The sequence below is a fragment of the Lacerta agilis genome, chromosome 13, assembly GCF_009819535.1.
Source record: "Lacerta agilis isolate rLacAgi1 chromosome 13, rLacAgi1.pri, whole genome shotgun sequence".
Classification (NCBI taxonomy): domain Eukaryota; kingdom Metazoa; phylum Chordata; class Lepidosauria; order Squamata; family Lacertidae; genus Lacerta; species Lacerta agilis.
The window spans coordinates 38,567,730-38,595,113 of NC_046324.1; the positions used below are offsets into that span (position 1 = coordinate 38,567,730).

The 27,384-nt window shown below is 41.5% G+C and overlaps 1 protein-coding gene across 1 annotated transcript in view; it reads right to left on the bottom strand.

Annotated features, from left to right (window-relative positions):
• SMG1 (SMG1 nonsense mediated mRNA decay associated PI3K related kinase) overlaps nt 1-27,384 on the bottom strand; it is a 77,544-nt gene that overhangs the window by 15,180 nt on the left and 34,980 nt on the right. The window contains exons 18-48 of the mRNA XM_033166444.1: nt 27,281-27,382; nt 26,779-26,919; nt 25,801-26,000; nt 22,524-22,720; nt 20,989-21,153; nt 20,068-20,222; nt 18,513-18,658; nt 18,167-18,368; nt 17,526-17,635; nt 17,188-17,335; nt 16,209-16,368; nt 15,471-15,591; nt 14,665-14,913; nt 13,770-14,054; nt 11,718-11,862; nt 10,855-10,990; nt 10,245-10,475; nt 9,945-10,122; nt 9,300-9,461; nt 8,593-8,810; nt 8,248-8,402; nt 7,486-7,708; nt 6,349-6,595; nt 5,998-6,227; nt 4,405-4,653; nt 3,442-3,690; nt 2,977-3,195; nt 1,734-1,924; nt 1,440-1,612; nt 654-933; nt 76-348 (exon numbers count right to left, since the gene is read on the bottom strand). Of these exons, the coding sequence (XP_033022335.1) occupies nt 76-348; nt 654-933; nt 1,440-1,612; nt 1,734-1,924; nt 2,977-3,195; nt 3,442-3,690; nt 4,405-4,653; nt 5,998-6,227; nt 6,349-6,595; nt 7,486-7,708; nt 8,248-8,402; nt 8,593-8,810; nt 9,300-9,461; nt 9,945-10,122; nt 10,245-10,475; nt 10,855-10,990; nt 11,718-11,862; nt 13,770-14,054; nt 14,665-14,913; nt 15,471-15,591; nt 16,209-16,368; nt 17,188-17,335; nt 17,526-17,635; nt 18,167-18,368; nt 18,513-18,658; nt 20,068-20,222; nt 20,989-21,153; nt 22,524-22,720; nt 25,801-26,000; nt 26,779-26,919; nt 27,281-27,382 (5,940 nt within the window). The remainder of the gene's footprint in view (nt 1-75; nt 349-653; nt 934-1,439; nt 1,613-1,733; nt 1,925-2,976; nt 3,196-3,441; nt 3,691-4,404; nt 4,654-5,997; nt 6,228-6,348; nt 6,596-7,485; nt 7,709-8,247; nt 8,403-8,592; nt 8,811-9,299; nt 9,462-9,944; nt 10,123-10,244; nt 10,476-10,854; nt 10,991-11,717; nt 11,863-13,769; nt 14,055-14,664; nt 14,914-15,470; nt 15,592-16,208; nt 16,369-17,187; nt 17,336-17,525; nt 17,636-18,166; nt 18,369-18,512; nt 18,659-20,067; nt 20,223-20,988; nt 21,154-22,523; nt 22,721-25,800; nt 26,001-26,778; nt 26,920-27,280; nt 27,383-27,384) is intronic.

A 27,384-nucleotide genomic window follows, 5' to 3' on the forward strand; every position in this document is an offset into this window, starting at 1 on the left:
GAAATGTATTTTTGAAGGAGTAAAAAACAAAACAAAAAAACCACCACGTCTTGTCAAATTTTGCAAGCATCTCACCTGGTAAGAGTGCAGAGAGCCGAGATGATAACACTTGCTAAGCTCAATGAACCCTCTTCTCCATTTTCATGAAGAAAGACCTTAATGCAACGCTCAATTTCTTTTAACTGTTCCTCACACACAGGAACAGTGACTGCTTCTTGCTTCAAACGTTCCACTTGTCGGATAAGCCTGCTGTTGATGTCGGCTGCATATCGCTGCAAAGTCATTTCTGTAGTAGTTATGAACTGGCATGCAGATGGGGGTGGCTGAGGAGCATACTGAATTTCATACCTGACAAACAATAAAATTACCAATATTTATTTAAATATATTCTTTCATGCATTTTGTAATGTGCTGCCTGGCAAATGCCTAGCATCATCTGTGCTCTACCCTTAAACACTAGCATTTTCTGTTGAGGCAGAGAAATGCTTACATTTTACATGTTGACACATACACAACACCTAACTGAGCTCAACTTTGCAGAAATTAGTATGGTTTATTCTGAGAATTTATTTTCCCGCAGAAATTGAACTACCAAAGACTTGAAATAATTTAACCCTCCCACTTTCTGTGGGTACAAACGACTGACAACTTACTTCCGGTAAAGATCCTGACAGCGTTCTATTGTCATGTTAACAATCAGTTCTTCCATCCAGGTCTTCCACTGCTCAATGCGGTGTTTCTGAAACACTGTTTTGGGGTACTGAAGAGCCACAGTAGCATAGTTGTGTAGCTGTTCAAGACATCCACGCAGAACAGATCGCCTCTGCTGAAGGAAAGCACCAACCTCACCCTCTAGCTGCTCACACTGGCTGATCAAGTGTGCTTGTCCAGCATTCTGAAGGAAGGTAGTTGCAGGGACATAACTTGGAGGACCTTCAAAATGAACCATTAAAAAAAGAAGGACGTTAAAACCTAACTACAGGGGAGGGAAATGTTCAGGGCCAAAACATGTTCAGCAATAGCCTTGCACATATTTTAGACCATAACTTCCATCAGTCCCAGTCAGCAAGGCCACAGATCAGAGGAGATAGGAGCGGTAGTCAACAACATCTGGTAGTCTACAATATCTGGAGGGCACCATGTTGACTACCCTTGTTGAAGCTAAAGGAATATGCACACAGTATGGTTGGCCTAGAATAACCTGATATCCATTTCATCCCAATGCAATGCACTCCAAAGGCAGCAGACATTCAGCAGCTGACTGACCAGTACAGTATTGTAACAAAGAAGTATCCTGGATATATAAAAATGATAACCCCTTGTAGTAAAAACAAGAACACCCCCAACACCATTTTACTTGCCCTTAATCTGCCACCTTGCTCTGCCTCAAAATATGGACAATTGGGGGGGGGGAAGGACCACCTAATTTGTTTCATTACCAAGATCCATCTGGGTACTGATTTCCTGAAGAAGACTTGCGAGCTGAGTTGCTTCCAGATTATTGAAAGCAGCTTGGTAATGAGATATCCACTGCTCAAATTCATTCAATTTCACCTGGATTGCTTCTTGTACTGCTCTCTGCTGAGATTGCAGCTGAGTGTGTTCAGAATATCTGTGTTAAAAAGGAAGAAGCCACATTAAGTGATTTTTTCCCCAACTCCAAATTCTAGAGAAACATATGCAGTTTAGAACTTCCATAAAGCATAACTAAACTAAAGTGAGATTTCTCGTACCTGTTCTGCAGTGTGTGACATGGGTGATCCGCTGCTTCTGCTCCTTCCAGGTAGGCACTCTCTTCTAGTAATTTGCCTTGCAATTTTTCAACATCAGTCAACTGCTCTTGCAAATTTAAATATTCCCCTAAACTGCCATCCAGCTTAGGAAGCACAGCCAGCATCTCATCCCTGTTCTTAAACCAGTTGACCTGTAGACAAGTATTATTTATGTTACTTACTTATGAATAACACTGGCTACCACTTTTCACTACCAGTATCACAAGTGCAGTGAAGCTGATATTGTTATCACTAAATTAGACTTGAGTATTAAACAAACAAAAAGGTGCACAAGTCACACATTTTAAAACTTCAGAGCAAAATTAATGTTTGAATGACAGGATGGCAAAAACTGGGTCTCCAACATGGTGCTCATGGTCAAACAACCACCTAACCACCCATCAAGGCCCCCTGCCTCCATTTTATTTTAAAACTGAGGTTTTATTGGGAAGGGTGCCTACTTTGTTGAGATGGGGGGGTGTTGCCTAATGTTTTACCTGTTTTTGTTTGTTTTTGGGGTTCTGACTATAATCAGTCTTTCCTTCGGTGAAATGTGTACAGTGGACGCTCAGGTTGCAGACGTAATCTGTGACGGAGGCACGTCCGCAACCTGAAGCGTTCGTATCACGCAGCGGCGTGTCTGCACACGTGTGTGACGTAATTTGGCGCTTCTGCGCATGCGCGAAGCACGATTTAGTGCTTCTGCACCAAAACCCGGAAGTAACCCGTTCCAGTACTTCTGGGTTTGGCATGGAGCGCAACCTGAAAAGACGTAACCCACAGCGATCGTAACATGAGGTATGACTGTATTTTGTATTACCAATCAGTTTCTCAGATTAACCAAAGTTCCCCTGGACTAGTACTGCCACATGTCCGGATTTTCCCAGACATTACCGGCATTTCAAAGGCAAAATTGACTCCCGGGGGGGAATTTCCAGAAGGCGGCGCTTTGTCCTGGATCTTAGGCAAGTCAATCGAAAACTCGCATTTTTGTAAGAAAAAGAAGAAGAAACTCATGTTGTGAGTGTATGTATTCCTAAAGTTACAGCATAAACGGTTTCACTAAGATGGAAGCTTGCTTGAAATACTGTAATATAAAACCTGTTTTGAGTTAATTCCTGCAAGCAACTTTGCACACTGTTCATGGAATCTAAAGTAACAAGCAGATACATATAAAACAAATTTTTGAAAGGACTGAATATACCTTTATTTCAGCTACTCTGGAAGAGAAGAGGCTACGTGTGATGTCTCTTTCCATCTCTCTCTTGCTTTGCTTGTTTTCAGCTTGCTGCCCACCTCCACCATACACTGCTCCAGCAAACCCTGCTTCTCCCCCTGCGGTCCAGTCCACAAGTGGGTCATAAACAAAAGCTTCCAATAATGTCAGAAGGGTTTCTCGTCCTCGCCGCATGATGTGCAGAACCTGTTTTTAAAGCGTATTACATGTATCATTTAAAATGTGCACTTGCAATTAGCTACCAAGCCCAAATCCAGTGTTAGGGAGTTTTAACCCAACTTCTGAAAGCATTCAGTGGCAAGCCTCGGCAGGCCTTCCTGGGGAGGGTATTCCACACTTAAGACCACTACTGAAAGCCCCCCCCCCCATAAAGCAAAAGCTTCATTCACAGATATTCAAGACTTCCTTAAAGCCCAATATCCCATGGCCTACCTGTTCACAAGAAAGCCTGAAAACGCCTTCCACTCCTGTTACTCCAAATGCTGTTTCAATATTTTGTGTCATCCGGAATGGAACTTTCTCAGGCACTCGAAGGCTTTTCCCTTTCTCAAAGCAAACATTATAATCTATGTGAACAACTTCTCCAGTAGTCATGTCTATAAGAACGTTGTCCAGATGTCTGTCTCCGAGGCCGATAATGTAGCCAACCATGGACATAACCGCAGTGGATCTTGCATAAGACTGGGAAGGGAGGGGGAGGAAGTTTCATCGTTATAAGTCTCTTTTCCCCACCATTTAAAAAAGCGTACTCTAAATAAAAAACTACTAAAAGTTATTTGGGGGGGGGCATTACATAGCTTAACTATAAGCCACATGCTCCTTTATCCACACAAAGGCTAATTCTGCTCCAGGAGAAGCACCAGGCCAGGGAGAAGAATGAGCACGGACACATTCCTATTTCTACTGTCCGACTAACAGATGTGGTATAAGAAGCAAATGAGGGATAGGTACCTATTGCTCTCCAGGTGCTGCTGGACTACAACTCCCATAATTCCCTGTCCATTGGCCATGCTGGCTGGGGCTGATGTTAACTATGCAAACAGCATGTGAAGGATCACAGGTGCCTTTCCTGAGGCAATGTATGTATGTATGTGATCCTCAACAAGCTGTGCCTCTCCCTGACCCCAAAACATATTGCTACCTAGTGGAAAAGCACATCTGCCAATTTTACTTTCGAAATTAAGTGGCATCCAGGGCAATAATGCAAGATGGTCTGTTCTTCCATTGAAATTATTCTGAAATAAGGGGAAACTCTTCAGAAAAGCCACTCAGGATTTTCACAAGAATCCACCAAATTTAGATGGAAAGCATGGTTGTGTGTGTACATAAGGCAAGGAGATATTAGACTAAATCTACTCAAACATCGAAATTCTATTAGGAAAGGTCTCTACATACCTGTGTGACTCTCCACCACTCATCAGGTGTAGTGCATGATGACCAAAGTTCTTTAGCAAGAAGATTGGGAGGTGTTACTTCCATTAACTCTTCCAAAACAGACTTCATTACATTTAGAGGCCAGTCTCGACGGGATACATCCAAGCTAAGCCCAACTGCCTTCAAAGCTGGTCCAATCTTACTGTAGTACAGTTCACTAGGTCTCGGTACTATTCCAGGATTCTGAGGAGTCTGGTATGAATCTTGGGCCTAAAAAAGTCAATTGCACAGTTCAACTACTATTCCATTATATCTTGGGTCAGAATCAACATGTCATACATTTAAACCCTGGCTGGTTTGCAACAGATGAATAAATCTTTGTGTTCACATTTAATATATAAGGTGCTCCTTGCTACTGACCCTTTTGCAGTTCCAAGCTAAATCAATTTAAGCAGAATTAGCCGGGGCGGGGGGGGGGGAATGTCTCATGTTGCTTCCCAATTTCCCACTCTACTTTCCGAGATCTCCTGTTGCATTAAGTGCTGCTGCTCCAACTATTATTTCCCATGGCTGCTCTATCTGTGCTGCACATGGACAGCAAGACAGAATACAGGATTCTTATGGCATCTAGGCTCTGGTATGCACCATCCCTTTCCTGCTCCAAGAATATGCACTCTTCTACAGCCAGTATTGCTTAACTTAATGAAAAGCAGTACTGCTCATGTTTTCCATATAGGCAGTAGAGTCGTACCTCAGGTTACGTACTTAATTGGTTCTGGGTTGCTGTGCGTAACCCGAAACGTACGTAACCCGAAAAATGCATTTTGCGCATGCGCGAAGCACGCAGAACGCTTCTGCACATGCGCAGACCACGCAGAATGCTTCTGCGCATGTGCGGACCACGCGCGCAGCAGGTTACACTTCCGGATTACAGGAGTTTGTAACCCGAAAAGTACACAACCCAAAGCGTACGTAACCCGAGGTACGACTGTACTGGAATCAGGAGCAATTCGTCCCAAGAACCAAAGTTCATGTAGAATTTCTGCCTCTTTCAGATTTCTGCATCTGGGGTGGCAGGAGGACGGGGAGGTGCCTCTAACTTCAGACTCGGTGAATGCTTTCTTCAAAAGAGCACCTCAGTGTCTGCATAAGCTACATAAGATAAGAGACACTGCACAGAGCAGGTCTGAACTTGTGCATACAACAACACACGCACGTTTAAAAGACATGAGTTTCTATGATCTGCTATCACACTAGAGCAGAGTTCATAGATGTCCTCAGTTCAAAACCCAGCCTTCCAAGTTACAGCTCTGCAGGCTGAGAAAGGATACATACACACTGTTCAACACACATACAGCATTTAACACACACACACACACACACACACACACACACACACACGTGTTTCATTACTACGATCAGGTGTTCTAATTAATCTCTGCACCTCTAATTAATTTTAAAATAACCCTTATATGACACATTTCAGCATATACTTAGAATTTTAATCAGAATTTTGATTCTTTCTCAGTAACCATTACTATTTTCATGAATTATAATGTAAAATTACAGAGTTTACTTCAAAACTGATGCCAGCATGTATAATGTAGTCATTACCTTTTGTGCTTGTAAAGCTGCTTCTCGCTGCTGCCACCTTTTATAAAGTCCAAATAAAGGAGTGGCTCCATCCACCCATTGAATTAGGCCTGATCGTGTTCCTAGTGGCGTAACAGAGTAATGCCTGGCATGGAAACGGGGTGTCTCTTGGCGGTTTATGGTAGCAAACATTGTATTGACAATGGATAAGAACTGCATGATCCGTTCATCAAGGTGCAGGTCTTCCAGTCCTGCAGTGAAAAACAGGCGCAAACGAGACAGTATGTAATGTAACTGGAAAAGGAAATGCAATGTATCCTCCATTAAAGAGTTTTCTGCTTAGTACAAGGAGAAGTTACAGAAAGTTCTTACCTTTGAAAAGGTATGGATAGTTTTTCCCATCTGAGCCCAGAAATAAGAGCTTCTTAGGCTTGGTTTTAGTAGGCAGAATTGTTATGGTGCTTCCTACACTATGAATTGTGACCGTGTCTCTGGCAGACACTTCTCCAGGGAGAGCTATTTCAGTGTTAGTCATGGCAGCCAGCCAGGGGCTTATTTCCTCGAGGCGCAGAATGTAACTGGCCCGCTTCTGGGCTCTCTGTTGAAGACTGAGCATTACCTATTTTTTAAAAGACACAAGGTTGAAGAAGGTGAGGTCCAGACCCTTGCATGGTTCCAGTCTATCAAAATACTGGGTTGTAGTCAGTGCTAATCCTACTCAGAGTAGACCTGCTGAGAATAATGGACATGACTACATTAGAGCCATTAATTTCAATGAGCCTCCTCCCAACACAGCTTAACTGGCTACAACCCACTAATTCCAAAGGAATTCACAAAACTGAAGACATCTTAGAAGGTGCCTGTTTGGTTTTTATTAGCTACTGCAGAAAGGTGTTGGGGGCTACACCCCAAAAGTAGCCACAATTACCCAGAAACACAGCATTCCCTGCCCACCCCTTCCTTGCTGCTCAGCTGATCCATGAAAAACAGCTGAGATGTGTAGGGGATGAGTTATTTTAACTCTCAACATGGGAAGTGGGATAGGCAGGGCCTCCCACCCAGGCCTGCAAGGGATGAAAATTGTTCCCTCCCCACTTTTCATATGGCCAATCTGAGCAACATGAATGAGAAACCTAAACCTCTCCATATAGCCGTGTACCACATTGGCAGAGGAAACTTGGTCTGACTGGCCCAATTTTTTCCAGTGGCACAGTCAGGAGGGTGGGGGAGAGAAGAAAACATAGATTCATGTGTCAATGGCAGTTTGCAAATGTGCCCATGGGCCAAAAAAAGAAAGCAATCTTTAGCGTAGCATATTTAAGAACTAATGATATTTCTAGTCCATTTTTCTATTGCTTTTTTTTAATTCTCTGCAACCTAAGCCTTGGCACTACCCACAAAACCATAAATATTCTAAATGAGAACAGCAGCACCCTTTCTTTTAATTCTTCCATAGCAGAGAAAAATATTCCAAGTTATTGTATTCTTGGCAAGAGAGACATACTATACCTCTTTAAAAGGAATCCAGCTGCTTCCAGGCTTTGCAGGATTAGATGGGTTCTTTAGTTTTTCTAGGGCATTTTCAATTGCATCTCCATAGTTGTCCTGAAACCACTTCTCATGTGGCGTTTCAGCAGGAGCCGCAGTGATGCTCCTCACGTGTTCCAAAGCAAATACAATGGGCTTCATTAGGGCGGTGTGCTTTTCACGCATGATGGCTATTTTTTCCTCTCTTAGAAAAAAAAGAACATAAAAGGGGTTGACAAAAGTGTCACTTGCATTTCAAGTATGCTGAAATTTCTAGATATTGCTACCAAAAACAATGAAAGGAAGAATTATAGATCCTTTTCCAAAGCAGCTAATAACTTTGTTATTTTAAAGCCAACCATGAAAAAGAATGTAAATAAATGCATTAAACACACACACACCAGATTATCTAGAATCAGAATTTACACTACAAGAAATTTTGTCTCCAGAGTTCTCCAAAACCTTGAACAGTGAGAAACAAAAGGAACTGAGTATAATTTGCTGAACATCCAAAAAACCCTTTCCGCATCAGTAGGGACACTTTCTACTCCCTTTGTGGCACTTTAGTATCTTAAGTAGAGGTGAATTAATATTATAGGGCTGTTTTCATGATGTGATTGTTCTTTGGGCTACAAAAATCACGACATGCCATTAAAAAAATAGCACCATTAATTATCAGGAGGAAAGGCTGCCCATTTGCAGCACATGTCCACTTTGCCCATATACACTTTTGTGGAAACATACTTGCGCAGAGTGTTGTTGTTCTGGACTCTCTTTACTTCGTCTTCCAGCTGCTGAATCCGTCTAAGGACATACATGTGCTGTTGCAAAAGCACTCCCAGCCAAAGTTCATCCCAAAGAACAGTAACTCTGCGCAATTCTGCTACGAGCATCTGAACCTGGATTGACAAAAAAATAAAGTATTTGTGCATTTTAAACTGTGCAGTTGCACTTCTAAAAGTCTCAAGATGTAATTCCCAGAGTAAATATAATGGATTTCTTCCTGTGTAAGTATACGACACATAAAGCACTTGATTCTTTGACTCCAAACACAAACATCCCCAAATTCTGGCTGAACTGCAATTATACCTGCAACACCATTGTTGGATTTGCAGCTGACAGCTTCTCTACAATCTTGCTGTAGCAGTCTTGCATCATCGCCTGGTCTTCATTTAGGCCCATTTTTGGCTCATCCTTTATGCTCTCTTGAGAAGCAGGGGGACTTCCCTCATCACACTCACTACCCAACAACTCTTCACCCTGGATGTTACCCAAAAAGGTAGGTATTGCTGAGGGGAATTTGCTCCCTAGGTTTTAAAGAGAAAATATTAGGGCAACAGGGTAGGTCAAAATGCAAAGGCCAGCTAGATGCTGCAAAACTGTATCTTTGACCAGCATTATAACAATTTGCCTTTGACTATAACATCTGTAAACTCTTGTGTGCTCATGCAAGAGGAAACTCTCAAAATACTGTGAGCGTGTCTAAGTAACACCAGTCACACTCAGCTGCATGACAAGACAGGTAAACTATGCTGAATTGATGTCTGGCAACTCTAGATTTTGTAAAAACCAGTTCATCTATTGAAGTTACATCCAGGTACTGGCAACAGTGGAACTGCACATCTGTGAGGTAGCTCAGCTACAGCTACCAGAAATTCTTAACTGTAAAGATGTTAAAAGATAAAAGTGTTAAAGAAAGGTAAATTAAATGAGGGTTGGGGGATCTTCTGAAACGGTATGTGAAATGAAGGATGGAATTGGGATGGGCAAATATAAATATGACTACCAAAACATACCTGAAGCTTGAGATTCGCTGCTAAGTGAAATAGTACCCACAATTGCAGGGTATAATATAAGGTGAGGAGAATCTTGTGCTACCCGACAAAGAAGATTACAAATGCTCTGACGAACATATACTTCAGGATGATTTAGACGTGAGAAGAGTTGAGGAATAATACCTTTATGAAGAGAAAAGCACAGAAATAAGCTTACCACAGAACACATTTGCCTTTTTTTTCATTTTTAAAGGGCAACATAATTTTACTCCATTTTCAAGCACAGTGGTATCTCAGGTTACAAACACTTTGGGTTACGTGTTTTCAGGTTGTGGACTGCGGGAAACCCGGAAATACCAGAAAGGGTTACTTCCTGGTTTTGCCACTCACGCATGCACAGAAGCGCTAAATCACACTTTGTGCATGCGCAGAAGCGCCAAATTGCGTCACGCGTGTACATAGACATGGCACTGCAGGTTACGAATGCTGCGGGTTGCGGACATGCCTCCATCACGGATTACGTCCGAAACCCGAAGTTCCACTGTAACTGGAACAAATGTTATTCTGCTACCAAACAGTGGAGACGTAGGCTCGGGAAGGGGCACTCTTTGTGGCAGCCCCTAACTTGTGGGATTCCTTCTCAAAAGAGCCTGAGAACTTCCATACCTCGCCATGGAGCTGTTGGGGTGGTTTCCAGCCCATGTTCCAGATACTGCCGGAGTTCTCCAGCATGTTTTACAAGCAGCCTCAGCAGCCTTAAGGTTGCCATTACAATCACATCATCAGTACTCTGTTCTGAAATGTTTCTGAGATGCAGTCTGGGATCATCTTCATCCAGAGGAACCTACATATGAAAACAAACAACCTCACTCAACATACAGCTCTCCCACAAGCCCCAAAGACTTTAAAAATAAAACGTAACAAAACAACCTTGCTTTACATCACTAGTCAAAACGTACAGCATACCTGACCAGCATTGAGTTTAAGGAAAGTAAAATAGGCACTGCATGAGAGTTTATAAAGACTGAAGATTCTGTCTACAACTTTTCTCCACACTTTGATTAGGCCCTCAGTTGAATTTTCATCAAGGTCTGAAAGCCAAGGACAGCTCATCAACAACTGCCGCCAGATGACATCAACCATATCGTCTTCTTCATTATCTTCATTCTCTGAAATCTGAAGAGTTATGTCTTCATCCTAAATTAAAGTTAAGCAAAAACAAACAATTTTACCCATCACGTACACACTTACAAATAATGGCACTATTCACTCCTCTTCATGTAAACATAAATCATTTGTCAAATTTTTGCCTTTGAACTGGTGTCTCACATTTTAAATAACCAACCTGTTATAAAAGGTGGCTTGTTTTTTCCAAAGCTCAAAAATCTAATATGCTATCTAGCCTATTTATGCTGGTCTTATTAGTGGCATTTGCCAATTATATTAAAGATAATCAGCTCTAATCACTGAAAATACTGGCTGGAGCTGATGCAATTTGTAGTCCACAGTATCTGGAAAGCACCATGTTAGCTACCCCTGACAAATGAAACGCTTCTGAAAGTTAATTTATACTAACCTGAATCCCAGCTGGCCGGCACACTGCCTGTCCAAGGATGCCATAGATTTTCTCTCTGTCTTCTTCTGTAATGTTTTCTGGAAGTAGGCTGTGAACTTCAGATTTCTCTCTTGGCAGTAGACGAACACCTCCCTGACTGTATAACACCATATATTTTATCAACTTCGAAAACAAGGAATAAGCATGCTGCTAACATATCTTTGCTACACTGTGCATTGACTTCTAATACTCTAGCGTTTAAATTACTTGCTGCTTTAGGTTAAAACATAATCTCTGCACAAAGGCTTGCAACAGTAAATTGCAATTCAGTGCTGCAGAGTCATCAGCAACAACAGTAGTTACTTCCAAGCTATGACTGCATTCAGACACAATACCAAGTCATAAAGTATGGTCTGTTTAACTGTGCTCAAGCTCTTCTTAGTTCCATAGAAGAAAAGGCTGCTGGACTGGCTGCATTGGAGTTTCCCAATAAAGCAAGCTTTGACTGTGAGCTAATTGCTGTACAGGGCTTGCAAAGAACTTTGCACAGCAGTTCCCACCAAACAGCCAGCTTTAAAGAGTCCTCAGTTTATTATTCCTTATAAATCCAACGAATTCAAATTCTAGCATCTAATGGCTCATCAGAAGAACAAAATGACCCACTGTGCTCTCGGTCACTGCCATACTGTAAGCCACATATCTATACCGCCTGGGTTTTCAGTAATGGGAATCATCTTACTCAGCCAGCAAGGTACATACATTAGCAAGCCATCTTATTTGACAGGAGAGCACAATGTTAACCAGGAAAGTTTCATAGTGGTAGGCAAATCACTTAATGTGAAACACGTTCAGAGTCCATTTTGGTTTTAAAAAGTGAGATTTACCTGGCATTATCAACTACCTTTCGTCCCCATCTATAAGCCCAGCTAGCAAGCGCTGCCCATGATTTGGCTACTTCAGGTGCTTGTGCCGAAGACAAGCGATAGAGCTGTCCCAAGATGAAGTCAGGTTCTCCAACACCAATGTTTACTGCAATGAAAGAACAAAGCATGCTTCAAAAAGGTACAATGGTATCATGATCCTCTGGGCACATGATTAAACTTCAGGCTTTCAAGATTTGCTTTGCTTTTTACTAGAATACTGAGGTCGTCCAAGCAGAAACAATGAAACGTAGTGGCTGGGTCACATATAGCCTAATGCAAAGCCTAATGCATAGCTAACTACCAAGAGAACTCAAAGAGCCAATCACCTGCATATTTCTGTTCAAAACTACATCAAAGTTATGAAAAATATAGCTCTAACAGCCCAATGGGGAGGGGGGTGTTGTTGCTTGCCAGAAACCATTGCCAATCTGCTGCAAACCATCTAACAATCTACCAGCTGATCCTATATTTTGCTTGCTCCATTTCCAGAGAAATTTCCAGTTTTTGAGAGTCTATACTTGGGAGATGTAGCGGGACGTGGGTGGCACTGTGGGTTAAACCACTGAGCCTAGGGCTTGCTGATTGGAAGGTCAGCAGTTTGAATCCCCACGACGGGGTGAGCTCCCGTTGTTTGGTCCCAGCTCCTGCCAACCTAGCAGTCCGAAAGCACGCAGTGCAAGTAGATAAATAGGTAACGCTCCGGTGGGATGGTAAACGGCATTTCCGTGCGCTGCTCTGGTTTGCCAGAAGTGGCTTAGTCATGCTGGCCACATGACCCAGAAGCTGTCTGCGGACAAACGCGGACTCCCTCGGCCTACAGAGCGAGATGAGCACTGCAACCCCAGAGTCATCTGCAACTGGACCTAACAGTCAGGGGTCCCTTTACCTTTACCTTGGGAGGTGTACATTAGCTTTAGCTGGACCAAATAGCCCAACACTTCAAATACTTAATTTGAATTAGCATGGCGAATAAAGAATGCCTAGATCTCAGCCCTGTAAAGCATTTGTGCAATGATCTTTGACACATAGATCTTGATGGCTTCATCCATAGGGTTTTTTTTTTTTTTTGCAAAGAAAAACGTTTATTGAATAGCCTCATATATTACAGTAATAAACATCATTATAATATATTACTTTCGTGCCTCTTATTGTACATCACACTTGTTCACTAATACAAAATACATTATACCTTGGAAATAATAATTTAAAAAAACCAAACACCTCCATAACATAAAATAATAAAAAGGAGGGGGGGGGAATCTAACCTAAACAAAATGGAAAAAAATAAAAAATAAAAATTAAAAAATTTACAAAAAACTAAACTAAATACTTAGACTTCCTGTCAATCCCAAAAGCATAGTCCACTAGTACAAATGAATGTGTTCCTTATTGTTGTACATTTCTTTTCATATTTTCTAATACATTCTTTTAGCTACATATACCCTTACTGCTCTTACCTAACTTGTATGGTTTCTAAGGTCACTCAAATGCTGGCATAGTTATCATACCCTTACTATAATTCTGAACAAATACTTTTTATTTGTCCCACTTTTCTTCAAATTTTTGTTTGGAATTGCCCCTCAGGCTGTTAGTGAGCTGAGCCATTTCCGCAAACTCCTGTAACTTGTATTGCCACTCTGTTGGGGCGTCTAGATCTTTCCACCATAAGTAATCCTAGGTATTTAAACCTATGTACTTGCTCGAGGGTATGACCATCTAATGGGCTAATCTGTCAGGGGCTGCATGGTTGCGGCAGAAGCCACAACTTGACAGGATCACCCCCTTCTCTCCCTCCCCCCACCACACCAGTTTGGGCATCTAACTCTTGCCAGAGGACTTTCAAAATTAGGCAAAGGGCTGCAAAAAACTAGGCAGAGGCCACATTTCTGCCAAGGGCCACAGGTTGTTCACCTCTGTCCTATAGTTAATGTTGCCTCTTACTGGACGGCATGGAACCACCATATCAAACATGTATGCAGACAAAGCAGAAAACCAACAGAGGAACTTTTATACCTGTGGATTCACTTTCAATCCTGGGATAGTCCTCTTCAATGGTGTTAGCAGATGGCAGGTCAATCAAACTATAGATGTTTTTAGATAATGTGGAGAGGCCAGCAAGATTTTGTTGCTGCCGTGCTCTGTAGACTTGCTTCAGCTGCCCTGAAATCTCTTTCCATTCGGCTTGGATCCATTTGGCTAGTGTAAGAATAGACTTGGCTACAGCGTATTCAGCTTTGGCAGATTTGCAGAAGCAGATGGCACATGAGCTCAGCATTTCCATTGCATGGGTTGACTGGCCTGAGGAAAAAAAAAGCAAAATTAATATCATTTTAGTTGCATAATCAGTTTTTATTCTGCATGCTTCAGAGGACATCACTGATTTTTTACTGCCAACTAAGTTATATGTGGAGAATTAATTAATGACAAGAGCCAAGAACCCACACATTACTAGACCCATCACCCCAAAGGGGTCTGGATTTGCATTTCTCAAAAAAGAAAAGAAGTTGGTCTTCCCCACCCTGGCCACGCTCCCATGGCAAGTCACTTTCAAAAACTGAAGAGTTTGGAAAATAATTTGAAGTATGGCATGTGGGCTTACAATGTCAAAAAATCTACTTGTTACACAGGGTTGGAGCCTTCTTTTACTTACGAGTAGATTCACTGAAATAAATAGACCTAAATTAGCTATGTCTATTAATTTCAATCTCAGTAGGACTAACACTAGATGCACAGACCCTTTGATAAACCTACATTACTTTTTATTCTGATCTAATACCCCCATAGTAAACATTAGCATGTACCCAGACATTTAAAAGGGCAGATTTAGTTCTTTTTATCTAAACGTTTAAATTAAAGTTTGACTGAATTTCGCAGTGATTTGCAATACAAACATATAAATGAGACTTACCTGCTGTGTATAACAATTTGGTTTTTTCAATTTCAAGTTCAGGACCCCATTTTTCATCCATCTGAATTGGTGTTGAGAGTTTTTTAAAATGCTGGACTAAATCTTGGGCCATTGTGGTTTTTCCAAGCTGAACTTCGCTGCACTGAGCAAGCAACCGTGTTGCCAAAGCAACATTCCCACGTTTTCTAGCAAATCTTGCAGCAGTCAGTCCCAGTTCCATTAAATGGCTTCTGACTGGAATACTTTGCTCTGAAAGTACATATAAAGCCAGAAATATCCTCTGAATCAAATAAACTGTTTAAACTTATATACTGATTACTGTATTGGCTTTGTATGTAATGGATATTTAATGTGAATGAAATGTCGTCAATCTTATATGTATATTTAGTATGAGTTTTGAAGCTGCTTTCGTAAATTCTGCTACACAGCTGTACATTAAGATGGTCCACTGGTGTGGAATGATAATGATAATGATAATGATAATGATAATCCAAGTGTCCAGAAAAGTCTTTTTTAAAGTTCATTATCTTTAAACAGTATTGCCATAGACTATTTTTTTTACATTTTACTTAAATGTGAAAAGATCTGAAATCTTTTGCTAGTATAATCCCAAAGGTATCTAGTTCTGATGAAACCTGTTATTCTGAATAAATTGATACTTCACTGTAGTCAGAGGAGAAATGCATGCACATACTGAAACAGGCAGGAAAGTCAAAACAGGTAATATCATAGGCAATGAGCAATAACACAAATTGGAGGCAAATTAACCCTATAGAACACAGATGCTTCTACTTTAATGTCTATACCTTTAAGTTTCTCCAGCAACTGATTCTGGTACATGGTATATCTTAAGGCATGCATCCATGGCCTAACATCATGTTGCTTGCATGAACGCAATGCTTCGCTGAAGAGAGGAATGAGACAATCCTGTAAAAAGCATAAAAGTTGAGTGCTTGATAGGGCTTTAAGTTGCCTAAAAAGCTCTGGTTTTCCTTTAATCTTCTAATAAAAACGTTGCTACACAGGTTCTTTCAACTAAATTTATGTGCTGTGTTGCATCAAATGTTAGTCTGACTCAAGAGTAGATCCACTGAAATTAATATACATGAATAACTTAGGCTCATTAATTTCAGTGGGTCTCCTCTTGAATATAATTTAGTTGGATACAACCTTTTATGATTAATCCAGATGCCACAGTTCATGTGCCTTATCGGTTAATGTGGAATGTACACAAGATAAGCACAGTGATCATTCACAACAGCACTAATAGGCAGTAACACAAATGACAATGCTAACTTGGCTTTGTGTAATTTACACCAGCATAGGGGCAGAAAGTTGCTATTCCCTCAGAAAGTATTACTGCTGACAGTTTCGGCCCTGTTCTACATCAGCTGATGTGCAGCCACTAGCTGATGGAGTTCCACCCCCCCCCTCAATGTGCCAATTAATACAGTATAGCAGGGCAATCCACACACGAATGTGTGTGTTGATGCACATAAACCTGTGAATTTACCAAACGCTTGGGTTATGCAAAAGAAAAATACCTCTGAAGAAAGCTTATTTGACACTGTATTTTCCAAAGCAGATGAACAGTACAGCTGCAGGGTACTCAGTACTGGCAAAGACTGAGACACTGTCAGAGTAGCAAGTCTTAAAGGCCCAATGGCAATTCGTGAAGTCTGTTTCAAGTATTTCACAAGGTTCCTGAAATAAAGATTACATGAGATAAGAATTATTAAAGCAGCTATACTTCACAAAATAAATGTATGTACAAATCATTATACAATGCCCTGTATTTTAACTTATGAAAGTGAGAATAAGGTGTGAAGTTCTATCTTGAGCATTAACGTTCCAGTCAGATATAAATAAGCCCCATTTTCTTAACACAGTAGGCAGTGCTAATTATGCTCTCCCCTCAGGAGGTACATCCTGCACTGATATCGTACAGCTTCCATCAGCACTTCGTTGTGCAAGCTTTTGGAGGGGGTGGGGTGAGATGTTTTACTTAATTCTAAGGTGCAGCTCCAAGGGCCTTCTGGTGCTTCCCTCACTGCAAGAAGTGAAATTACAGGGAACCAGGCAGAAGGCCTTTTCGGCAGTCGCAGTCGCCCTTGGAATGCCCTCCCAGCAGATGTCAAACAATATAATTTTTCACAGACGTCTGAAGGAAGCCCTGTTTTGGGAAGATTTTAAAGTATGATGTTTCTCCCCCCCCCCCTTTCTATTTGCATTTTTGTTGGAAACTGCCTGGAGTGACTGGGGCAACCCAATCAAATGGGTGGGAGATGAGAAATTTTATTATTATTATTATTATTACTACTACTACTCCGACCACCCCATTTTGATATATTGCTGCTGCACCTTTTGTAATGCCGCTCTTGATTTTAGATCCTGCCATTTTATATATCTTTTAATATAACTCACCCTGGGACTGCAGTTGCCTGTGGAGGAGAGCCTATAGAAAACTCCTGTACTCTATTCTAATTTTTGGAAGTGCTGCATTAGCATTTTTAAAGAACTCACTCAGTAACGGGTTGCCATTTTTGTTCCTGTTCAATATGGTTAATAGCTGTTGCCAAACATATCGAGCTTCTCAATAACTGAACCTCAATTGCTTTCTGAAGTTCTCTTGGATCTGGAGATAGCATGTTGGGAAGAAGCTTCTTCATATCTGCAAAGGTTGACAATACATAGATTTATCAGTAGTTGCCGGCAGTCATTCTCTTTCTTTCTGTTTCTCCCCTCCCACCAACAAAACATAGAAGCAACATCACCCATGTACAAGCAAGGAAATTAAAATAGAGTTCCAAGGCTTAATGAATTTGAGAATCTTCATGAATCTATTAGTGTTCAACTTATACCTATTTTTTCTTTGGCTCCTCCAATAAGCAGGTTGATGTCTTCCCCTGGAAGCAATTCTAGCTGTTCTGTACATTTTTCAAGCTCCCCAGATCCAAAACTGCTCAGAGACCTGCAATGAAGTTTTAAAACATTTTCATATTTTATCTTATGGCCATTCTAAATCAGAACAGGGAAAGCCAGATAAATTTAATATCCTATTTGTCAAGACAGCTTTAACCAAAGCAACAAAATATAAACACTTAATTTGAAGAGCGAAGAATTTCAGTCACTTTACATAAATATTTTGATCTGAATTCTGCTTCTAAACTGGCAGAGCCATGGAAAATGAAGTCTACCTTCAGTTTGAACATCAGATCAAAGAACAGAGCCATAAACAGGATCTTCCTACCGTCTTCCTCCCAGGACTGGGCAAGCTGCATGTGAGTCAGTCTGTGTTTTTCTCCTGGGCTGCCTGCACTGGCCCTTGCTTTGAAACTGTCCAAATATCTGGTCTTCTAATTAAATAAAGCTGTGATCTGTTTTTACCTGAACTGCGAAAATCTTGCACTTCTTGCTTCCCATTTTTCCTGTTCAACACCATTTACCAGGCTGGCATGTATTGTTGTGACAATTTGCTATTGTAGAAGTCAATGGTACTTACTTGATATAGTTGAAGTCTGCTTTTAAACTGACTGAGGCACTGCTTGTGTTTTTTTTCAGGTCATGGACCGCATTCTGCCATTCTTGCACAGCAGACCAATCAGCAATGGAGATGTAGCATTCACAAGCTTTATTACCCAGGTAATTTATGACTTCAGGTGAAGAGTCACTTGGTTTAGACAGTACTGTCTTCCTCGAATCCCCTATGAAAGTAAAGATTTAGGATTGTTTCACACCTTACTCAGTCAGCAGTGGGGTACATTTGGGGGCGGAGGAAGGACAGACTCAGGCCAACAGGTGACTATCTCATATTCAAATCAATACAATCTACCTTCAGTAATACTTACCATTTACAGAGTGTTTGGGGCTGGCATTATTGCCACTATTGGAATTGGCCAACTTCAGAACAGATTTATCAAATCCTGTGACACAGCATTCCACTCCTGTCATGGCACAAATATGTTCCTGGTACTCAACAGCAGCTTTTTCATACCTTAAAAAGATTTAGTGTCAGCTGTTAGGTATCATTTCTGTTTGTACAGATACTGCATCCCTCACTAAAATGCTTTTGCTGTTGTTTCAATGAAAAAGCATACAGGTGGATGGCAGCACTAAGTATTCCCTCCCTGTTTTCATTTTCCCTTTACTTCTTGGTGTCTTCTTCAGAGCAAAGGGCCAGAGATTTATGAAACAAGGATAATGCTCACAGATAATTCTGTCTCTCCCTCAGTGCCACTGAAATTGGGACAGAAGATTCCTATGCTCCCCTCCTGACAATGCGAACAAGCAAGGAAGTGGTTGCAACGGCAGCAGCACCTTCCTACTTTCCAAGCTGGGATTCTCTGGCAGAAAAGGCAAAGAGACAGAAGGGTATCTGAGAGGCGTGTAAGGATGATCTCATCTTTGTATGACCAGCCTCTCCCTCTCCTCTTGCTCTGATCTGTTGCCAGGCTTGAAAAAGCAGAAGCAATGCAAGAAGATATCTTGTTTATATCTCTTAAGCCTCTTGACTTTTCCTGCAGGTGAACCCCAGAGGAGGTTCTTGGCAGATAATCTTATTACACAGGCAAGTTGATGTGGTAGAATATGTTCCTTCATGTACCCAAGTCCCCAGCCATGCAGGCTTTTCAGAAGTAAAGCACCAGCACTCTGAATTGTGTTCATAAACATACTGGAGTTACTGAAGCACCAGCTTCTTAATTAATATACACAGTGCTTTTTTTCCTTAAAAAAATGTTTAGGGGTATTCTCATTTTGACTCAAGAAAATCAGCATTTTATAGTTCAAATCGGGAAAAATAAATACAGTGGTACCTCCGGTTACGAACTTAATTCGTTCCAGAGGTCCATTCGTAACCAGAAACCGTTCTTAACATGAGGCGCGCTTTCACTAATGGCGCCTCCCACTGCTGCCGCGCCACCGGAGCGCGACTTCCACTCGCATCCTGGGGCAAAGTTCGCAACTGGGAGCATATTAGCAGGTTAGCAGAGCTCATAACCCGAAGCATTCATAAGGAGGACGGTACGTAACATGAGGTTCCACTGTACAGTAAATGGACAAAAGTAACAAAAGCACAAAGATTCACAAAATGTTTAGGAGTATGCGTACCCCTTCGTTTCCCCAGAAAAAAGCACTGAATATACAGTAAGACATAATGTGGTCCCCACCCACCTATCCAAGCCATGTACAGAGAGAGCAAATATGTACAGAGAGAGGGAGTGAGGGATGGGGAAATGATCTTACTGACCAGAGCTTTCTAGCAGGTTCTGTAAATGTTCTGTACAAGCACAGAACCCAACTGCAGGACTGCAAGGGGGGGGGGGTTAATTCCATTTCACTTAAATATAAAATACAGACATACACTTCAGCTCTCAGATAGGTTGTATGCATGGACTAACATACCGTCCTTCTGCTTGCTGGGCTACAGAATTAATCCAAGCAAGACTCCTCCCAACTACAGCAGATGACCAGACAGCTATTCCTTGGATTGCTTCAGGGCAATGAAGCTCACAGAGTGCTTCCACTACCATCATGATCGTTACTTCCAATTCATTCCCCTAATAGTGAGATGGAGAAAACAACAGACTTCAATTTATAGGCTAGAGTGAAACAAGATTATACCAACCCACAAAGTCGTTTTAAACTCAAGTACATGTCTGTGTATACTCTTACAATAATCTCTGAAGGGCAATCATAACACTTCCCATTGCAGTAACCCATTACAAGCATTGCTTAAAACAGAGTCAATCAGCTGTAATTCAGGAATGACAGATTATTTTTCTCTGGAGCGAAGACACGTACAGCAACTTGGATTTATTAGAATGCGTGGGTTTCTTTCGGTGAAAAATCCTTTATCATCACAAGAAATCTATTTGCTATGAATTAAAGCCACCATTGTTTAAAGGTAAAAGTAAAGGTACCCCTGACTGTTGGGTCCAGTCACGGACGACTCTGGGGTTGCAGTGCTCATCTCACTCTATAGGCCGAGGGAGCCGGCGTTTGTCCACAGACAGTTTCCGGGTCATGTGGCCAGCATGACTAAGTCGCTTCTGGCGAACCAGAGCAGCGCACAGAAATTCTGTTTACCTTCCCGCCGGAGCGGTACCTATTTATCTACTTGCACTTTGACGTTCTTTTGAACTGCTAGGTGGGCAGATGGGACCGAGCAACGGGAGCTCACCCCATCACAGAGATTTGAACCGCCAACCTTCTGATCAGCAAGCCCTAGGCTTTGTGGTTTGGACCACAGCGCCACCCGCGTCCCCACCCTTGTTTACTCAGACACAATAATATTGTGGGGAAAATTATATGTAAATGCAATACCTGAGAGATATTATTGGCCTTCATTTCTGTCAGTAAATCAAAGCCATGCCTTACAGTCACGGCTGGCTGTCCAGCCAACAATCCAACCCTCATGATGGAAAGTCTAATTCGAGTTAACCAATCTTGGCAAGTCTGGCGATTGGTATAGAAGAATGTCCTGATAACCTTCATAAGCAGAAAGAGAAAGAGAAAAAAACCAACTTTTTTTTTACAGTATTTCTTCCATACATTGAAAAATTATTTGCATCAAGTCTTATCAATTTTTCAAGTTACACAGTGAAATTAGCAGACCTTAATAATCATTCAATTTATTTCAATGGGTCTATTCTGAGCAGAAATTAGTTTAATACCACCCAGAATTATTAGAAAAATTAAATGTTTATAATCCATTTGATACAGCTGCAACAGCCATCATCCTAGTAATTCAAGGATTTAAAGACAGTTGCAAAAGGTAGAGTAAGAAGCAACTGACAAGCTAGGTATTAAATGCAAGAGGATGTGTTTTGTTCCTGGGAAAAGCAGGGAAGAAACCGGGGAAGAACCAGTGAAAGGCACACCTAGCATACAAAGATCAAGTCACAGAATCCTTGTCTGTACACTGGACAGTAATAGAAGATAACCAAGCCTGGATTGGATGCCTCCTTCCCACCAAAGTACAGTTTCAAGTAAACACATCAACTCAAATTTGTTTAAGAACTGTACAGCTGCTATGAGGTACTGCTGCTACATATGATGTTCTTTAACTAGAAATGTTAGAACTGGGCTTGGGGTGCTCGGCTCTGAGTCCAGAAAGGGGAACTATCAGTAAGACAGGTATCTGCCACCTATGCCCTCATCTGCTCAGATGAAGCGATGAGCAGTTCTGGTCAAAGTGACATATTCTGCTTTGTATATGAACAATGTATGTACATTTGCATGGCTGCGTACAAGTCATCTCCTTGTTGCAGCATCCGTTACGCGTCTTGTAGGAGACCTTGTAGGCTGCCAGTGTGGTGTAGTGGTTAAGAGTGGTAGACTCATAATCTGGGGAACCGGGTTCGCGTCTCCGCTCCTCCACATGCAGCTGCTGGGTGACCTTGGGCTAGTCACACTTCTTTGAAGTCTCTCAGCCCCACTCACCTCACAGAGTGTTTGTTGTGGGGGAGGAAGGGAAAGGAGAATGTTAGCCGCTTTGAGACTCCTTTGGGTAGTGAAAAGCGGGATATCAAATCCAAACTCTTCTTCTTCTTCTTCTTGCTTAATAAAGCATTAGAACTGCTCACTCTGTTTTTGACATCCTTCTTTGGTATCCCTGCACCCAACCACTCCCATGAGCCTTCTTTTGGGCCTGTGGTTCAGAACACCGTACTTGTGCATTACAGGTTACAATTAAAACAGAAACCCAGAGAGAACATGCAAGTCCCAAAGAAGGTTGGCTCATTCACATAGTGCTAAACCACAGTTTACTGTTACATCCAAATGACGTCTATGGATATGTTCTACAACCATCTGAAGACTCAGTGCAAGGTACTGCAATTATGTTACTGAACACAAACCTTGGGTGGAGAAGTGAGAGCATTAGCACATCCTTCATAGGCATTGTACATCAGTTTCTCCAAATTCTCCAAGTACTGCAGAAGCAGAACCAGTCTCAGCTGATTACTACTATGACCTTCATCATTGTCTGCTGTAGTCCACTGGCTGACATCTTGTTCAGGGTTTAAGGTGTGGGCTGCAAGACTTCTAATGATGCCTGGAAACATCCATTCAGAACATTTCAAGGTACAGGATATGAGAACGACACCTTCAAACCAAAACTATGATTTCCAAAAAGGAACTCTGATCACTTACCATGAATGGACCTTCTAGGTTGGCATATGGATACATTCATGAGATGGGTTGTGCCCTATAATTCACTTAAGGCAAGGACATGTGATTGATTGAACTGTTGGAGGTCTCCCTCTGGGTCCTCCTCCAGTTCTGTCTGTGGCCAAGCTAAAAGGAGAAAGTTCAGACTACAGAGAACAAGAAAACAACAATCCCTCTCCCTACAAGGGGATGGAAATCAGGTTGGGGACCCAGAAGGGCATGTATCTGAACAAGGAGATGAAATAGACTAGAGTGAAGAGGAGGAAAATGAGTCAATACGAAACAGCCACTGGAAACACCCCCAACCTCCCAAAGTGCAGCTGTGGATGTATCACTATGCCAACCAAGAAGACCCATTCGCAGTAAGCAACCAATGTTCCTTTCTCAGGTTGGCATGAGATACATTTACACAATGGGACAATCTACCAAAATGATCATAACCAAGAGTGGGGAATAGATTTTATAAAAGGTGGTCATTGCAGCTAGGCAGGATGTTCTGTAGGGCACATCTGGACAAAATGAGGGCAAGACTAAATCTTGAGCCCTAATAATAATATTATATTAATTTTATTATTTACACCCCACCCATCTGGCTGGGTTTACCAGTCACTCTGGGAGGTTTACAGCATATCTAAAAACTTAATCAAAACATCAAGAGTTAAAAATCTCTCAAAACAGGGCTGCCTCCAGATGTCTTCTAAAAGTTGTGTAATTCTTTGTCTCCTTGACATTTGAAGAGGAGGGCGACACTATTGAGAAAGCCCTTGCCTGGTGAGGCAACTGCCAGAAGACCTTCGAAGGAGGACCTCAGAGATGAGGGTGGAGACACTCGTTCGGGTATACTGGGCGAAGGCTGCTGAGGGCTTTAAAGGTCAGCACCAACACTTTGAATTATTCACTTTAAGTACAAATGAAGGGTCAATCCAATGCTGTCCTTCTGGAAAATGTGTATTTGAGGACAAGAATGCACTGAGATAGGATGGATAGGGCACAGCCTGCAGAACTATGTGGAGATGCCATGCTAGAAAGTGATACACAACTCAGAGGTCTCATTAGTGACCCCCTCCCCACCCTAGAAGTGCTGCACATGAGGGTTTGCCATTAAATCATTGTTAAGAGATAGGAGAGGGTACTAGTTTGGCATCTGAGGGCATCTGGTAAGAGGCCTTGGTCGAGACCAATATGAAGGAAGAATACAAGTTCTTTAACACCAGGGCAACAATGCTTTTTTCTCCTTACTCATCTGCAAAAGGCTCTTCAAACAACCTCATAGATTCAGAGCAGGGGTAGGCAACCTAAGGCCCAGGGGCCGGATGCGGCCCAACTGCCTTCTAAATCCGGCATGCGGACAGTCCGGGAATCAGCATGTTTTTACATGAGTATAATGTGTCCTTTTATTTAAAATGCACCTCTGGGTTATTTGTGGGGCCTGCCTGGTGTTTTTACATGAGTAGAATGTGTCCTTTTATTTAAAATGCACCTCTGGGTTATTTGTGGGGCATAGGAATTCATTCATTTCCCCCCCCAAAATATAGTCCAGCCCACCACATGGTCTGAGGGATGGTGGACCAGCCTACAGCTGAAAAAGGTTGCTGACCCCTAATTCAGAGGATAGATAGCCTATGAAATGCAAGGATAGCGCCAATTATGCCTACAGCTGATGAGGTGGCTCCACTAAATGTCCACATGGCTAGGTGGACCCAGGCAGTATTGGTCCCCAGGTGGTAAGATTCAGTCTGAGCAGAAGGAACCACAAGTCTAGGTGGAGGAGGTCCAGAAACCAAAGTGATAGGGCTGGGGAAGTGCAGTAAGGAGGACTTTGGCCACCCAGGAACTCTAGAGGGATTGAAATAAAAATTGAACAGACCACCCTGATGCCAAGGAGCTGTAAGGGAATCTATAGCCTCTGCTCTGCAAATCTGAAACTGGGGACAGAGGGAGACAGAAGCTCCACATTGACCAGCTTGTTGAAGAGGTCTAGGAGGGTAAGTCCATGGTCAACTGAAATAGCTTAAAAGTGAAGCTTCTGAGGACCCACTTTCACAGCTGGAACCAAGCTCTGCTCTGGAAGCCTGCTGTGCAGTTGAGCCCATCCTTAATTTGTTGGAATGTCATCAAGAGAAAATACTTCTCAGCTCAGAAAATGAGTGCTCAAGTTCTCTGTTAGAAGGACCTGGTTCTGTCCATTCCAATGAACTTTCATCATGGCATTGTCTGTGAAGACTAGGAAATGTTTCAGGTGGATCAGTGAGGATCATCAGGCACTGGTGGCCTTCTGAGTTTTTTTTAGGTTTGAAAGACTTATTTTCAGTTGGAGTAAGGCCCAGCAGTGAAGGAATAAGCAAGGGAGAGCACAGGTAAGCATTAGGGAAAATATATACTCTTTTTCTAAGAAAACAGGAGGCACAACCAAGATAAACAGAATCTTAATGGAACAAAGAGGTTTGAAAAAATATAGAAAGGAACAGAAAGGAACAGAGAAAGTTGAGAAAGGAAGACCTTGTCTGCTTTAGACAAAAGCAGAACCAGAGGGAGAGGCAGTCCTCCCAACAGCTCAATCACATGTTCTTGCTTTTTTCCATTCAACAACATTTATGAACTGTACTGCTTACTTGACTGAAAGCCTGTAAGCCATTTCCAAAGAACACTTGGGAGAATCATAGGACACAACTCATCCCATGCCAACCTGAGAATAACTCTTCAAGAAACCATCAGAAATAACTACATCAAACATTTTAATTAACAGCATAATAGATGCAAATATGTTGCGACATTCAATCTCAATTCAATGAACATTCAAATTATTGAAAGTCACCTACAGAACCAAAATGACAATATGCAGCTAAACACAAATCAACAATTTTCTCCAAATACATTTTAACCTTTTAATGGAAGAAATGTTATATCATTATTTTAAAACTAAAAAAAAAACTTCTAAAAATATACAAGCTCTTTTACGATTACCTTCAATTGTCTGGAATGTATCTTGAGCTCTGCCTAGTGGTGTCCTTAACTTTGAAAGGACAGTAAATTGTGCTGCTTCCCAGATAGCCCACTGCCAAAGAACAGCTTCAGTTTTCAATAAATTGCGGGGAATATTTGATTGGTCACGTTTATCCAACCTCTGGCAACTGTAAAATAACCTTTCAAGCCAGCTTTCTTTCCTGAAACAAAATCAGGTATTAAGGCAAATGTGTAACTATTTGCATTTATGTATATCCACTTGGACCCAAAGGAGGAGGAGTATGCAAGACACATGATAGAGCAGTGATAGTCACACAAACATTAATCTATTGTCTCTTATGATGAAGCTGCTTTTCCTGAATGATTAGTGTCATATGAAAAAAAATGGGTGACATCCAAGGAGCAGATGCCCACTCATGCAACTGGACTTTTCCTTCCTCTCTTCTTCCTCCTTCTCCTTCTCCTCCAAATCTGCTCTCTAGGGGGCCCTCTAACTGCTTTGGGAGGAAGTGCTGGGGTGGAGAGGGAAGCTGCACAAGGGGAAGCCCCATTGCATGAGCAGACAGACACTATTAGATGTCTCCTGCTATCAAGATTTTGCTTAAAAGGTGAATGCATACATCCAACATTAAAAGCTGTCTTCTTCACCATACCAAAGGACCAGTCATTTAGGTGTCTTCAACATGGATTTAGTTTTAAAGAAAATTAAAATCAGCTAAGTAAACGAATTGTGAATGCCAATCTATTGAAGCAACAGATATTGTGCAATAAACTGGTTGGTGAATTACTTAACATAGAGATAAATCTCTTGGCAGTTGGGTTGCTGGAAGCAAAACATAGATCCTTTTTTCAACAGAAAAAAAATACAAATCTCTTAAAAAAATACTTATCCTTTAAAATACAAAACAAAATAAAAAATTAAAAAATTCCTTCCAGTAGCACCTTAGAGACCAACTAAGTTTACAAACATGGACTTACCCTGTTCTGTGAGAACTCCCATACAAGATGAAACTAATGATATCAGAGAAGTCTTGTGGGTGAAATGTATTGCTTGGAGCTTTACTCATATGACTTCTTATAGCCAGAGAGATTTCTTGTATTTCGGTGTGTTGGTTATTACTGCAAAGATAGAAACTCATTACTTTTTGTTTTTTTCAAAATAATAATAATTGCAAAACAGTTTACATAAAACAGCAGACCAAAAAAAGGACACTATGCAATATATGTGCAATAGATATAACAGGAAGTGTGTATAGGCAAAGAATATGTAGAAAGCACAATAAGGTGAATCGGAAGTCAAAGTGTATGTGAAGTTAGAAGAAACTTGTTTCTTTTTGTGACGCTTTCACCCTTGGTGCACTTGTACCTACTTCCTCCATCCACAAGTGGCTACAAGTAAAGACTACAATATAGATCTAACTAAAACTAGATTAACACACTCAGCACCCTCATTCCAAAAATTCAATGCATATACACTTACCTTAGTACAACATCTAAAGGAATAGACTTCAACAGTTTTCCAAAAGCTTGCCTTATACGAGCCCCACTGTGGACTAGCTGAACACGGCATACATCAACACATCT